Source organism: Meles meles, chromosome 8 (genome assembly GCF_922984935.1).
Source record: "Meles meles chromosome 8, mMelMel3.1 paternal haplotype, whole genome shotgun sequence".
Lineage (NCBI taxonomy): Eukaryota > Metazoa > Chordata > Mammalia > Carnivora > Mustelidae > Meles > Meles meles.
The window spans coordinates 59,463,079-59,476,667 of NC_060073.1; the positions used below are offsets into that span (position 1 = coordinate 59,463,079).

The window sequence follows — 13,589 nt, forward strand, 5'->3', positions numbered from 1 at the left end:
AGTTTCAAAATATCTTATAGATTCTTAGACTCTTAACTGTTGCCATCTCATTTTTCTTTCTAATTTACAGATTTTGGAACAAGTACTAGCAGTGGGGGACTCTTTGGTACTACAAATACAACCTCTAATCCTTTTGGTAGCACATCTGGCTCCCTCTTTGGGCCAAGTAGTTTTACAGCTGCTCCTACTGGGACCACTATTAAGTTTAATGTAAGTATTTTCTTCTAGTCTTTGTGGAATATATTACTCTTCCATTTGTATATATCTTTGAAGGATGAGTTGTAAAATCTCTCCATTTTCCACTTATGTGTAGTTTTTAGTCTCACTCTTCCTGAAAGTGTTAAGAACAAATTCTCTAAATATTTATATAGTAGGTATGAAAAGTCATGAAACATTAATCTTGAATATGTATATTTGAATTATGCTCAACCCAATCAAATTCATATTCACAAGGTTGATTACAGTAGGTAGTATGAGCTTGAACTTGTATTTACTGCATTCATAACTTGGCTCTGAATGATTCTCATTCCTTGTATATATAAAGGAATGAGGGGGCAAACTAAAATAATTTATTGAAAAATAGGGCCTCTTTCAAGACAAAAGTCAGAGAGGGAGACAAACCGTAAGAGACTCTTAATCATAGGAAACAAACAGGGTTGCTGGAGGAGTTGGGGGTGGGAGGATGGGGTAACTGGATGATGAACAGTAGGGAGGGCACATGTAATGAGCTGGGTATTATATAAGACTGATGAATCACTGAACTCTTTCTCTGAAACCAATAATACACAATGTTAATTAATTGAATTTAAATTTAAAAAATCAATAGTCTTAAAAAAGAATAGGGCTTCTTAACGAGATATAGGGAATAACGCATCAGTATTCCATGTGCCAATGAAAAATAAAACTTGTTGATGAAATGGCAGAATGGGGCAGTAGAGTTTGATGTTTTCTTTGACTATTATGAGAGAATGTGGTAGAGGGTTAGAATGAAAGATTTGTTAATGAAAATGTATGGAATACTACTTGATATAAGATACCCCTTGATGTGATTGGTTGGGAGATACTTAGGATAGGCCAGAGGGCAATTAGCCCAAAGAAAATCTGGCACAAATAGGTCTTGGCTTAACTTCTTCTTAAAATTTACTCTAGAAAATGAAGAATTTGGGGCGCCTGGGTGGCTCAGTGGGTTAAGCCGCTGCCTTCGGCTCAGGTCATGATCTCAGGGTCCTGGGATCGAGCCCCGCATCGGGCTCTCTGCTTAGCGGGAAGCCTGCTTCCTCCTCTCTCTCTCTGCCTGCCTCTCTGCCTACTTGTGATCTCTCTCTGTGTGTCAAATAAATAAATAAAATCTTTAAAAAAAAAAAAAAAAAAAAGAAAATGAAGAATTTCTTTTTTTTTTCCCATTTTATTTAGAAAATGAAGAATTTCTTAGGCAAGGTGGCAAAGTCATAATTTAGAAACTGAACTTTATTTTATCTTTATTTTTAAAATTTTATTTATTTGAGATAGAGAGAGAGAGAGAGCACAAGCAGGGTTGAGGAGCAGAGAGAGAGCGAGAAGCAAACTCCTCACTGAGCCAGGAGCCTGAAGTGGGGCTTGATCCCAGGACTCACAGATAATGACTTGAGCCAAAGGCAGATGCTTAACCAGTTAAGCCACCCAGCCGCCTCAAAACTGAACTTTAGAATTTAGAAACATAGTGAATTTAGAACCCTAAATTTAATATAAAATTAAATATAAATGATAGTGAAAAATACTGTGTGTTCGCTCTTAAAAAGTATAGTAATTGAGAAAACTGACAATACATGTAGAAATCTTTAGTTACATACATCTACAAATATATGTACAAGTCTTTAGTTGTAGGGGAAAAGCCAGTCTTCTGTATTTCTTAATTGCAACAAGTTATAAAGCAGACACTTCAAAAAATTAAATAAATAAAGCAAACATTTCAGAGCAGAGTAGGAGATAGAACTGAGAAATACAAGTTTAAATGTACATGTTGGGTAAATTGGATAGTTTTTCTTATGCATGTAATCTTAAGTGTATTTTTTTTTCTTTTAAGATTTTATTTATTAGAGAAAGCCATGAGTAAGGGGATGGGGCAGAGGGAGAGCGAGAAGCAGACTTCCCGCTGAGCAGGGAGCCAATGCAGGGCTGTATCCTAGGACCCTGGGATCATGACCTGAGCCAACTGACTGAGCCACCCAGGCGCCCGTTATTTATTTTAACAATTTTATTTATTTGAGAGCGAGCATGTGTGCACAAATTGGGGGAGAGGCAGAGGGAGAGGGAGAAGCAGACCCCGCTGAGTAGAGAGCCCAGTATGGGGCTCAGCCCCAGGACCCTGAGATCATGACCTGAGCCAAAGGCAGACACTTAACTGAGTCACCCAGCTTCCCCTTAAGGGAACCCTATTTTAGTAGATAATTAGATGGCTTGGTTAGGTGCTTAATATCTGTGATAACTATTACTGACATTGATTTATTTAGATAACTTTGACATAAGGAGGGGGGAGATCAGAAATGCAGTATATTGAGCACCCTTGAAACTATCTCGTTTAGTAGAAGACCTATAGGACTAGTTACTATAGAGTTTAGTGATTGAAGAATTATGTCTGTGATAGTAGGGATTTAGAGTTTGGACTTAAATATTTGCTTCAGACTTTCAAATTTGCCTTTATCTTCCTTTGCAGCCTCCAACTGGTACAGATACTATGGTTAAAGCTGGAGTTAGCACTAACATCAGTACCAAGCACCAGTGTATTACTGCTATGAAAGAATATGAAAGCAAGTCACTAGAGGTCAGTAAAATGCAATTACAGAATATCCGTCTAACCTTTTGATTCTGTTGGAAAGTAGGTTTTAAAAATGTTTTGATTTTTTTTAGGATCAAGTAGTTCACACTGGGTTTCTGTAAAAAAACTTAACACACATATATTTTTTTAAGATTTTATTTATTTATTTAACAGAGAGAGAGATCACAAGTAGGCAGAGAGGCAGGCAGAATGAGAGGGGGAAGCAGGCTCCCCGCTGAGCAGAAAGCCGGATGCGGGGCTCAATCCCAGGACCCTGGGACCTGAGCTGAAGGCAGAGGCTTAACCCACTGAACCACCCAGGCGCCCCACACATATGTTTTTTAAGTAAGCTCTGTGCCCAGTGTGGGGCTTTAACTCATGACCCTGACAGTGAATAAGTCACATGTTTTTAAAGATTTTATTTCTGTATTTGAGAGAGCAAGCATGCAAACACAAGTGGGCAGGGAAAGGGGAGGGGCAGGAGAGAGGGAGAAGCAGACTCCTGGATGAACAGGAAACATGTGGGGCTCAGTTCCAAGACACTGAGGTCATGACTCGAGCCAAAGGCAGACACCTAACTGACTGAGACACCCAGGTGCCCCCCCAATTATTTTTTTAAATTAATGTAGTAATTATACACATCTTGTTTTAGGCAGGACAATATGCAGCTTGAATATACTGGTGTAGTTCTACTAAATAGTCTATTGTGATTTTATTTTGCTCACATTACTTGGGCAGTGTGCGTATACATGGATACACATGTTTTTAATAAACTCATGGAAAGTTACAAATGTACCACATAGTGAGTTTCACCAAGTGAATACACCCATGTAACCAGGATCCCAATCAAGTCACAGTGCATTACCAGCATTCCTGATGTCCCCATATCCTCTGACTCCATAGTGATGATTTTCCCCCTCTTCCAAAGGTAACTACTATCACGACTGCCCATGTTTTCCTCATTTCAAACTTTATATAGATGAAATCTTACATTACATACTTTTAAGTCTGTTTTTCCACTTTGTGGGATTATCCATGGTGTTGCATGAAGTTACAGTTTGTTCATTCTTACTGCTGTGTGATTGTGTGTTATATATTTTGAGTATTGACCCTGATTGTAGCTGTTGCTTCCTCTGTATCCCAAATTATACTTGCTTTATTAGAGTGTACAGAAACACCCTGACTTGTGAGGCAAAACTGTTAATGTTAAACTTCTTTCCCTAAACTTCCCTAAACTTCTTTCCCTTCTTTCCCTAATTTTCTGAGACCCCTCACCCTATCCCAGGATCCTTCATCTTTTCAGCCAATTTTTACGTTTGGGGTGGGAGTAGATAAAATTATTACATCGCATTTTACTAAAAGGAAGTACTGCTCTTTATAAAAGAAAATTAAAATTAAGATATGGTTGGTCCTTTGGCCTTTGGTGTTAGTGGTTATGATATAGATCTCAATGTCCACTCTACACTGTTGAAAGTGTTTTTCTGTAATGGTATTATGTTAATGTTCTATAATTTTCTGTTTTTTAGTCATGGTTCCTATGTGAACATGGAAATTGAATTCTAAATTTAAGTATTTAGTTACGTAAATAATTTTTTTGGCTGCATGTTAAGAAAGGAAATATGCTTTTGCTTCCTCTAGGAACTTCGTTTAGAGGATTATCAGGCTAACCGGAAAGGCCCGCAGAACCAAGTGGGAGCAGGTACCACAGCTGGCTTGTTTGGGTCTTCTCCAGCCACCTCCAGTGCGACAGGACTCTTCAGCTCCTCTACCACTAATTCAGGCTTTGCATATGGTCAGAACAAAACAGCCTTTGGAACTAGTAAGCACTTGGCACCATATTGAGCCATATTGAGGAGGGACAGACAACTAAAACACAATTGTCATTTTGTGGTAAATGCTGTGGAGAAAAAGAACTCAGGGATGTTGGAGGAATAGAGTGTCTAATATGTATGTGGGGATGGAGAGAAATAGAGTTTTAAATGAAGATAGTTAAAAAGGGCCTCACTTTGATAAGGTAGCATTTGAGTAGTGACCTCTCTGAAGAAGGCAAAGAACAAAGCTATATAGATTTTGGGGGAAGAACATTCCAGCCAGAGAAGCTATAAGTCTGAAAACCTTGAGTTTTTTCCCAAAGAGATAAGGACTAAGGGGAAGTATTGAGGGATATAAGGACTATATTTTATAGAACTTTGTGGGCCAGTGTCAAGATCTGAATTTTTATTTGAGTTGGGAAGCCATTAGAAGTTGTAGAAAAAGAAGTCATGTAGTTATGAGTGAAGGATCATCTGAAGACTGCTCTGTTAAGAGTAGATTGTGGTAGCTACATTTATGAGCAAAGCATAACCTAGAAACTTGTGGAATCACTACATTGTAAATCTGAAACTAATGTAACATACTGTATCAAACTACAAAAACTCAAGAAAAAGATTGTAAGGGGGCAAGGGTGAAAACAAATCCTTTAGGAAAGCTGTTGCTTTGTTCACATGGGAGATGATGCTGGCTTGGTTAAGGAGATGGAGGTGGTTATAATGTCAGATTTGGGGCCCAATTTCTATGTAGAACTGATGGAGTTTGCTATAGATTGCTTTGATGTGAAATGTGAAAGTGGGAAGTCTAGGATGATGATTAAATTAATACAACTACTACTCTTGTATAGGTAATAAGTATATATGATAAAAAGTTCATGAGACACGAAAAAGTCTGTAACCAAAGTTAATCTTCTTTCCCTCCCTTAGCTACCATTTTTCCTCCATAGAAACAAGCTAAAGTTAGACTTTTTCGTGACCTTTTAGAGAAATTTATACACACCCACAAATACACAGATAAATACATGTTTAAGTGGCATTTAACATTCATTTCAGTATTTGTGTTTTGTGATATAGTTTAGCCATGTATTCATGATGGAGTACAGTGTATCCTATGCGAGTATTATAAAGAGAAAGCCTCTGTTCTCAAGAAAAACTTAGTCTAACAGGGTTGAAATACACATACAGATTTTGAGTGTAGTGTGGTGTCTTGTAAAATAGAAAGTTTTGGACTCACAAGAGGAGAAGAGTTGTTGGGGTCAGAATATTATTGTAGGAATTAAAGTCTGAACCAAATCCAGGTTAGGTGAAAAAGGATGGGAAGTGAAATGGTTATCTTCTGGGTCGTGAATGAATGTAGGGTAACTTAGATATGTATTTAAGAATAATAAGGCTGTTGCAGTAACAGTAATGTAAGGTTTGAGGGTTTTGGGTTTTTTTTCCCCTCCATTTATTTTTACTTTCCTTTATTTCTTTTTTTCTAAAAGGTACCACTGGATTTGGAACAAATCCGGGTGGTCTCTTTGGACAACAGAATCAGCAGACCACCAGCCTCTTCAGCAAACCATTCGGCCAGGCCACAACCACCCAGAACCCTGGCTTTTCCTTTGGTAATACCAGCACACTAGGACAGCCAAGCACCAACACCATGGTAAGGAACCAGGCCCTTAGTTACCTCCACATCTTACATTTACATAGCTAAGTAATGAGACTTCTAATGATATCAGACTACAAGTTCTTAGTTCTTAAGGGTTGATGGTATATAGTAAAGAAAAGGGCAAAAAGTGAATAATTAAAACCTGTATTCTAGTACACGTTCTACTCTGAGCAAGTTGCTTATTCTTTCTGAGGATATTTCAGTGGGAGCTGCTTAATGTGCTAGAATTGGCCATCCTGAAGGCTACACCTTAGGACATTGGTTCTGTCCACATTCTATAGAGTAAGAGGAGAAAATACTTATAAATCACTGGCTATATTTCAGAGGATTCTTTCACCTTGTTAAGTTGGGGTCAGGCAAAGATGTGTAATTCATTAAAATAAAAGAGCATTAAAAATCAGAGCCATTATTGGATAATTGGTACTTATGTGCAAAAAAGCAAGAGGAAGGAAATACTTAGAATCATTGCCAGTTTATTTCTGAGGACTCTTTTAGGGAAGAGTAAAATTAAGATTAATTAGAGGTATGATTTATTGATTTGAATTCTTGGAATTTAACTGGACTTTAAGTTAAAGATATTTTACCTAATTAAAAAATAATTACAGCCAGACCCCCAAATCGTAAAAATACTGGCAAACAAAATTCAGTAATATATTAAAAGGATTATAACCATGACCATGAGGGATTCATCCCAGAATGTTTGTTCAGCATAGAAAAATTAATAAACCAGAAAAAAAAGGGATGCCTGGGTGGCTCAGGTGGTTAAGGTTCTGACTCTTGATCTGAGCTTAGTTCTTGATCTCAGGGTAATGCGTTCAAGCCCACACTGGGGGAGGAAGGCTGGATGTGGAGCCCACTTTAAAAAAAAAGGATAAAAGAAAAGAAACAAAAAAACAAAAACCACATGATGGCCTCAGTAGGTACAGAAAAAGTGTTTTGACACCCTTTCATGATAAAAACATTCTACAGAGAATAGAAAGGAACCCAGAATAGCCAAAATAATCTTGAGAAAGAAGAAAACTGGAAGACTCATGTCTCAATTTTAATGTGTACTATAAAGCAGTAAATCAAGATTGTGGTACTAACAGAAGGATAGACATATAGATCAGTGGAATAGAGTTGAGAGTCCAGAAATAAACCCTCAAATTTATAGATAATTGATTTGCAACAATAATACCAAAACAGTTCCTGATGGGGAAAGAATAATCTTTTCAACAGATGGTGCTAGAAGTATTTATTTGTTTAAGAGAATGTGTGAGTGGGAAGGAGGTGAGGAACGGGAAGGGGAGAAGCAGACTCCATGCTGAGGACAGAGTCCAACATGGGGCTTGATCCTGAGCTGAAATCAAGATTTGGACACTCAGCTGACTGAGCCACTCAGGTGCCCCTAGGACAATTGATTTTTCAATGCACAAAAATGCAGTTGGAAAAAAATAAGCAACTGAACCCTTTTTTTCCCACATTGTAGCAGCTGTACGCATTAACTCAAAATGGATCAAATACTTAAATAGCTGAAACTATAAATTTTTTTTTATTTTAAGATGCTAATTACTTATTTGACAAACAGCAAAAGAGGAAACCCAAGCAGGGGGAGTAGAAGAAGGAGAAATAGTCTTCCGGAAGAGCAGGGAGCCCAACATGGGGCTTGATCCCAGGACCCTGGGATCATGACCTGAGCCAAAGGCAGGCACGTAATGACCGAGCCACCCAGGCACCCCTGAAACTATAAAATTCTAACAAGAAAAGGAATTAGATAATGGTTTCTTAAAAGTGACACCAAAAGCAAAAGAAAAAAATAGACTGGACTTTATCAAAATTAAAACTTGTGGGTCAAAGGAATACCATCAAGAAAGAGAAAAGAACACCCACAGATGGTAGAAAATACTTGTAAGTTATATATTTTATGAAGGACTTGGATTTAGAATATGTAAATAACTTTAATGATTCAGTAAGACAATGACCCATTAAAAATGGGCCAAAAAGACTTGAGTAGGTATTTCTTCAAAGAAGATAAAACAAATGACTAATGAGCACATGAAGAAATACTCAGCTCTGGTAGTTACCAGGAATGTGCAAGTCAAAACCACAGTGAGACACTGCTTCCTAGCCAGAAAGAAGGCATAAAAAAGCTAGACCGTAGTATTTTCAAAAATTGGAGAAATTGGAAACCTTATACATTGCTGGTAGGAATGTGAAATAATGCAACCACTTTGGAAAATAGTTTGGTGTTTCCTCAGAATGTTACACAGAGTTACCATTTGACTGAGTAATTGTATACCTTGGTATTTCACCAACAGAAATGAAAACACAAAACTTTGTACACAAATGATTATAACATAGCCAGAATGTAGAAACATCTCAATTGTCCATTAGTGATGAATGAATTAAAAAAATGTGTATTCATACAGTGGAATATTGTTCAGCCATAAATGGAATGATAAATGCTACAACGTGGTTGGACCTTTTAAACATGCCAAATTTAAACAAGTTAAGACTTCCACAAAGGACCACATTTTATAGGATTCCATTCATAACAATATGGAAACAAAAAGTAGATGAGTGATTGATTGCCTAGGAATAGGGATTGATTCTTAACTGGCCTGGGGGGGTTTTTTTGGAGTGAGAAAAATGTTCTAAATTTAGAGAGTAGGGATAATTGCTTAAGTCCGAAGGGGAAAAAACCTGAATAATGAACTTTAAGTGGGTAAATTTAATGGTATATGAATTATTTTTAGTAAAGCTGTTTAAAAAAACACTGTTTTGGGGCACCTGGTTAAGCATCTGACTCTTGGTTTGGGCTCAGGTCTGTCAGGTACGTCAGATTGAGCCCCACATCAGACTTTATGCTCAGTGGGGAGTCGGCTTGAGATTGTCTCTCCCTCTCCCTCTTGTCCCCACCTTCCTACCTGCCACGTGGGCTTGTGCTCTCTCTCTCTCCCTCCCTCTCTCAAATAAATAAATCTTTAAAAACAAACCAAAAAACCCAGTACTGTTGAATTCTCAATTCAGCAGTAATAGTCCATTAGTGCAGTATTTTTTGTTGTTGTTGTTAACTAATGCATAAATAAAATACCTTCTTTTTTAAAAGATTTTTTTTTTTATTTATTTGACAAAGATCACAAGTAGGCAGAGAGGCAGGCAGAGAGAGAGGAGGAAGCAGACTCCCCGCCTAGCAGAGAGCCCGATGCGGGGCTCGATCCCCGGACGCGGGGCTTGATGCCCGGACCTGGGGATCATGACCTGAGCCGAAGGCAGAGGCCCCAACCCACTGAGCCATCCAGGCGCCCCAATAAAATACCTTCTTAAACATTGGGTGATTGTGAACTTTGCTTATTTGAAAAGAGTGTAGTTTCTCATCTCAAATTAAGAAGACTTGGGATGCCTGGATGGCTTAGTTGGTTAAATATCTACCTTCAGCTCAGGTCATGATTCCAGGGCCCTGGGATGAAGTCCCAGATCAGGCTCCTTGCTCAGTTGGGGAGTCTGCTTCTCCCTTTGCCTGCTGCTCCCCCAGCTTGTGCGCTTACTCTTTCTCTCTCTGACAAATAAATAAATAAAATCTTTAAAAAAAAAAGACTTTTTAACATTACTCTCCTGCCTCTGTCCAAATTGATTATTTCTGCTGCTTGTTTTCAGTTACTTGATTCAAAATCCATTCCCCAGTTGAATATTGATTAGTTTTTTCAGCATAACTTTCTGAAAATGAAGCATTCTGTCATAATGTTTTGTTTTCAGTGTTGCAACCCTGCTGTTTCGTAGAGCACAAGAGTTAGTATTAAGTCTTATTAGCCGCCCAGGACCTTGGAGCTCATCGGGCTTAGATGTAGATATGAATTTCTGGTCCTGTCACTCAGGAAGTATGACATCTTGGGCAAGTTTTTAACTGCCCCAAAGTGGGATTTTCATTTCATTCTTTTAAATGGCCCTCCTCATAAGAGTTGTTGGAAAGAAAAGAAATACTCTATGCCTTTAGCATAATATGTGTATCAGATAAACTTTTTAAAAATGGCAACTGTTAATAATCTTAGACTTTTAAAACAGACTGTTGTGGGATATCTTCTAATGTAGATTACTTTTTGTAGGGTTTATTTGGAGTAACCCAAGCTTCACAGCCTGGAGGTCTTTTTGGGACAGCTACAAACACCAGCACTGGGACAGCATTTGGAACAGGAACAGGTCTCTTTGGGCAGCCCAACACTGGATTTGGTGCTGTTGGTTCGGTAGGTTTTTACAGTTTACTCTAATTTGAAGATTTGTATACATTTGTTAAAGGGATTTCTAAGTATGATCTAACTGTTTTTCAAGTATTTTTACTGGATACATTATATGACTTGATACTGATATAACTGAAAGCTATTTGGTGCAAAAAGTAACCAGGTGACTTCAGTATGTTAATTTTTAAGTAATAAGTTCTTTTTTAAATTTCTTTGGCTCAATGTTTATGTGCAGAGGCAGTCAGAGAGAGAGGTGGAAGCAGGCTCCCTGCTGAGCAGAGAGCCCGATGTGGGGCCCGATCCCTGAAGCTGACCTGAGCTGAAGGCAGAGGCTCAACCCACTGAGCCACCCAGGCGCCCCCAAAAAGTTCTTTTTAATAACCACTTTATTGAGATATAATCTATATGCCATACAATTCACCCTTCCAGGGTTTATAATTCAGTGGTTTTTAGCATACCAACAGATTATAGAACTGTCACCATAGTCAGTATTAGAACATACTCATCACCTTAATAAAAAGGAAACCTCATACTCATGAGTAGTCACTTTTCATCCCCCCCCCCCCAATTACCTCAGGCCTTTTATCTATTCTGTACATTTTATATAAATGGAATTACATAATACATAATCTTTTGTGACGGATTCCTGTTGCTTAGCATATTAGCATAATGTTTTGAAGGTTCATCTATATTCTAACATGTTTAAATTTTTTATCGTAACTGTTCCTGCTGGCAAATTATATACATGATACTTTTCTGTTACCAGATAAAGAAATATTTGATTACTTTATTGTTTTCTTTGCCCCACTGTAATACTGTGCTGAATGGTTGCCATTAACTTCTCAGGCTAGGAGCATGTTTTATAAAGTTAATCTTGCTCAGATTAGTATACTCTCCGATAGTCTCCATTCACATTATGCCTATTTTCTCATAAAAGTTATGACATCTTCTCTTGCTTACCTCACAATCCGGTATACCTGAGGTAGCCTTTATTTGCTATTTGGAGTGTATCTTTATATTACTTAAAATTTTCCTGTATTTTGTTCTTTTTAGACCCTGTTTGGGAATAACAAGCTTACTACATTTGGAACCAGCACAACCAGTGCTCCTTCATTTGGTACAACCAGTGGCGGGCTCTTTGGTAACAAACCAACCCTGACTTTAGGAACCAATACAAACACTTCCAATTTTGGTACATATAAAAAGCAGGTTTGGCTCTCTTAAAGTTACACTGCCTATACCACACATCATTCTCCTGATTCATATGATTGGGAATATTTAAAAATTCTCAGGTAAGCTGTGGCTTGATGTGAAGTACCAGAGGGAAAGGTTTAAAATCATGGACTTGGGTTGACATAGTTAGAAGAGATATAAATTGCCTTACCTCATTCTTAATCTCTTAACTTGCTGCTTTGGATAAAATGGGCCATTCAGCACATTCAGTGTTACCTTGTAGAAAGTTGCTTTTCTAATGGAGATGGATTTTTTCCCAAAATAAGGAAATACATTTTCTTTGAATTACCTCACCAGTTGTTGAGAAACCGAAATAAAACACATACGGTTGAAGTAACACATTTTTTTATGCCAGGTTTCAGACTGGGAAGTAGTGTACAAATGAGATTTGATGATTTTTTTAAATGTTTTTTGTTGTCATTTTTGTTTTGATTTTTTGTTGTTTTTTTGAGTTTTTGTAATTTTTTTGACATTGCATGATTCTTACTGAAATTTGAATCTTTCCCTCAAGCTACAAAAGTATATATATATATATTTATTTTTTTTTTGCCAAAGTGTGTGTGTATATATATATATATATATATTTTTTTTTTTTAAGATTTTATTTATTTATTTGACAGAGAGAGAGAGAGAGATCACAAGTAGGCAGAGAGGTAGGCACAGAGAGTGGGAGAAGCAGGTTCCCCGCTGAGCAGAGAGCCTGATGCAGGGCTTGATCCCAGGATCCTGGGATCATGACCTGAGCTGAAGGCAGAGGCTTTAACCAACTGAGCCACCCAGGACGCCCTTGCCAAAGTATATTTTTGATTGCATGTTCATTTTTTAAATTTTGGAAAATACAGATAACATTGAATAATAATAATTTAAAAATAACCAGAAACTACTATTCAGAGATATGCTGGAAGAATTAAACTTGTTTAATTGAAACATTATATTATTTTAAAAGTCTTCTGTAACTGCTTAATTAAGTTCTTAATCAAATTTTAATCAAATTATTAACATAATTTGTGTTAAATCAGATAAGGAAACTTCATTTCATGACTGGTATCCATTAAGGGTTTTATGTACCAGGTATATTATTAGGCCCTGGGAGTGTTTAATGTGAGGTGAGTGAAAACACATGGTTATTGGAGTGCCTGACTGGCCTCAGTTAAACAGTTTTACACAGTTCTTCAGTGTTTTTGAATGGTCTTAGAGTGTACTGGAGAAAGAGACTATATTAAGCATTTGTTAAAAGGTGGTATTTTTTTTACAGAAATATATATGTGAAGGAAGTAGGTACCAGTTCCTACATTTTTATATTTAATTTGATTGATTTTTTTAAATAAAGATTTTATTTGAGCGAAAACAGCCACAGCAGAGAAAGAAGGCTCCCCAGTGAGCACAGAGCCTCATGTAGGGCTCTATCCCAGCACCCTAGGATCATGACCTGTGCAGGAGGCAGATACTTAACTGATTGAGCCACTAGGCGCCCCCTGATTTGATTTTTTAAAAAGATTTATGTGTTTATTTTAGAGAGCACAAGCGTGGGGAGGGGGCTGTTGAGGGAGAGGGAGAGAGAGTCCCAAGCAGACTCTGCTGAGCGACCCAAAGATCATGACCTAAACTGAAAGCAAGAATTGACGCTTAACTGACTGCACACCCAGGTGCCTGTTTAATTTGATTTCTTTAACCTTTTTTGTTGTGTTGCACACTCATTCTTAGTAGTGATTATCATTTCAATTATAATGCTTTTTGATTGTGAAAGGGTGGTTTTGAGGTAGTGGGCTTGGTTAGCATGGGTATCTATTTTGAGTACTTGTTTCTTATATTATAAAATTAAAATGGGAAAGATAATTAAGGGTTAAAATAGTGTTTTTCAGTCTTTTTTCATCACTGTTACTCCT

The 13,589-nt window shown here is 37.5% G+C and overlaps 1 protein-coding gene across 8 annotated transcripts in view; it reads left to right on the forward strand.

The window, feature by feature from the left end:
• The window catches only part of NUP98 (nucleoporin 98 and 96 precursor), a 124,505-nt gene that overhangs the window by 23,421 nt on the left and 87,495 nt on the right, over positions 1–13,589 (forward strand). For 4 of the 8 annotated variants that reach the window (XM_046014928.1, XM_046014921.1, XM_046014922.1 and 1 more), the window contains exons 5-10: positions 71–210; positions 2,693–2,800; positions 4,433–4,613; positions 6,087–6,250; positions 10,339–10,476; positions 11,524–11,662. In XM_046014928.1, the coding sequence (XP_045870884.1) occupies positions 71–210; positions 2,693–2,800; positions 4,433–4,613; positions 6,087–6,250; positions 10,339–10,476; positions 11,524–11,662 (870 nt within the window). The remainder of the gene's footprint in view (positions 1–70; positions 211–2,692; positions 2,801–4,432; positions 4,614–6,086; positions 6,251–10,338; positions 10,477–11,523; positions 11,663–13,589) is intronic. The other 4 variants (XM_046014929.1, XM_046014924.1, XM_046014925.1 and 1 more) reach the window with 3 other exon arrangements.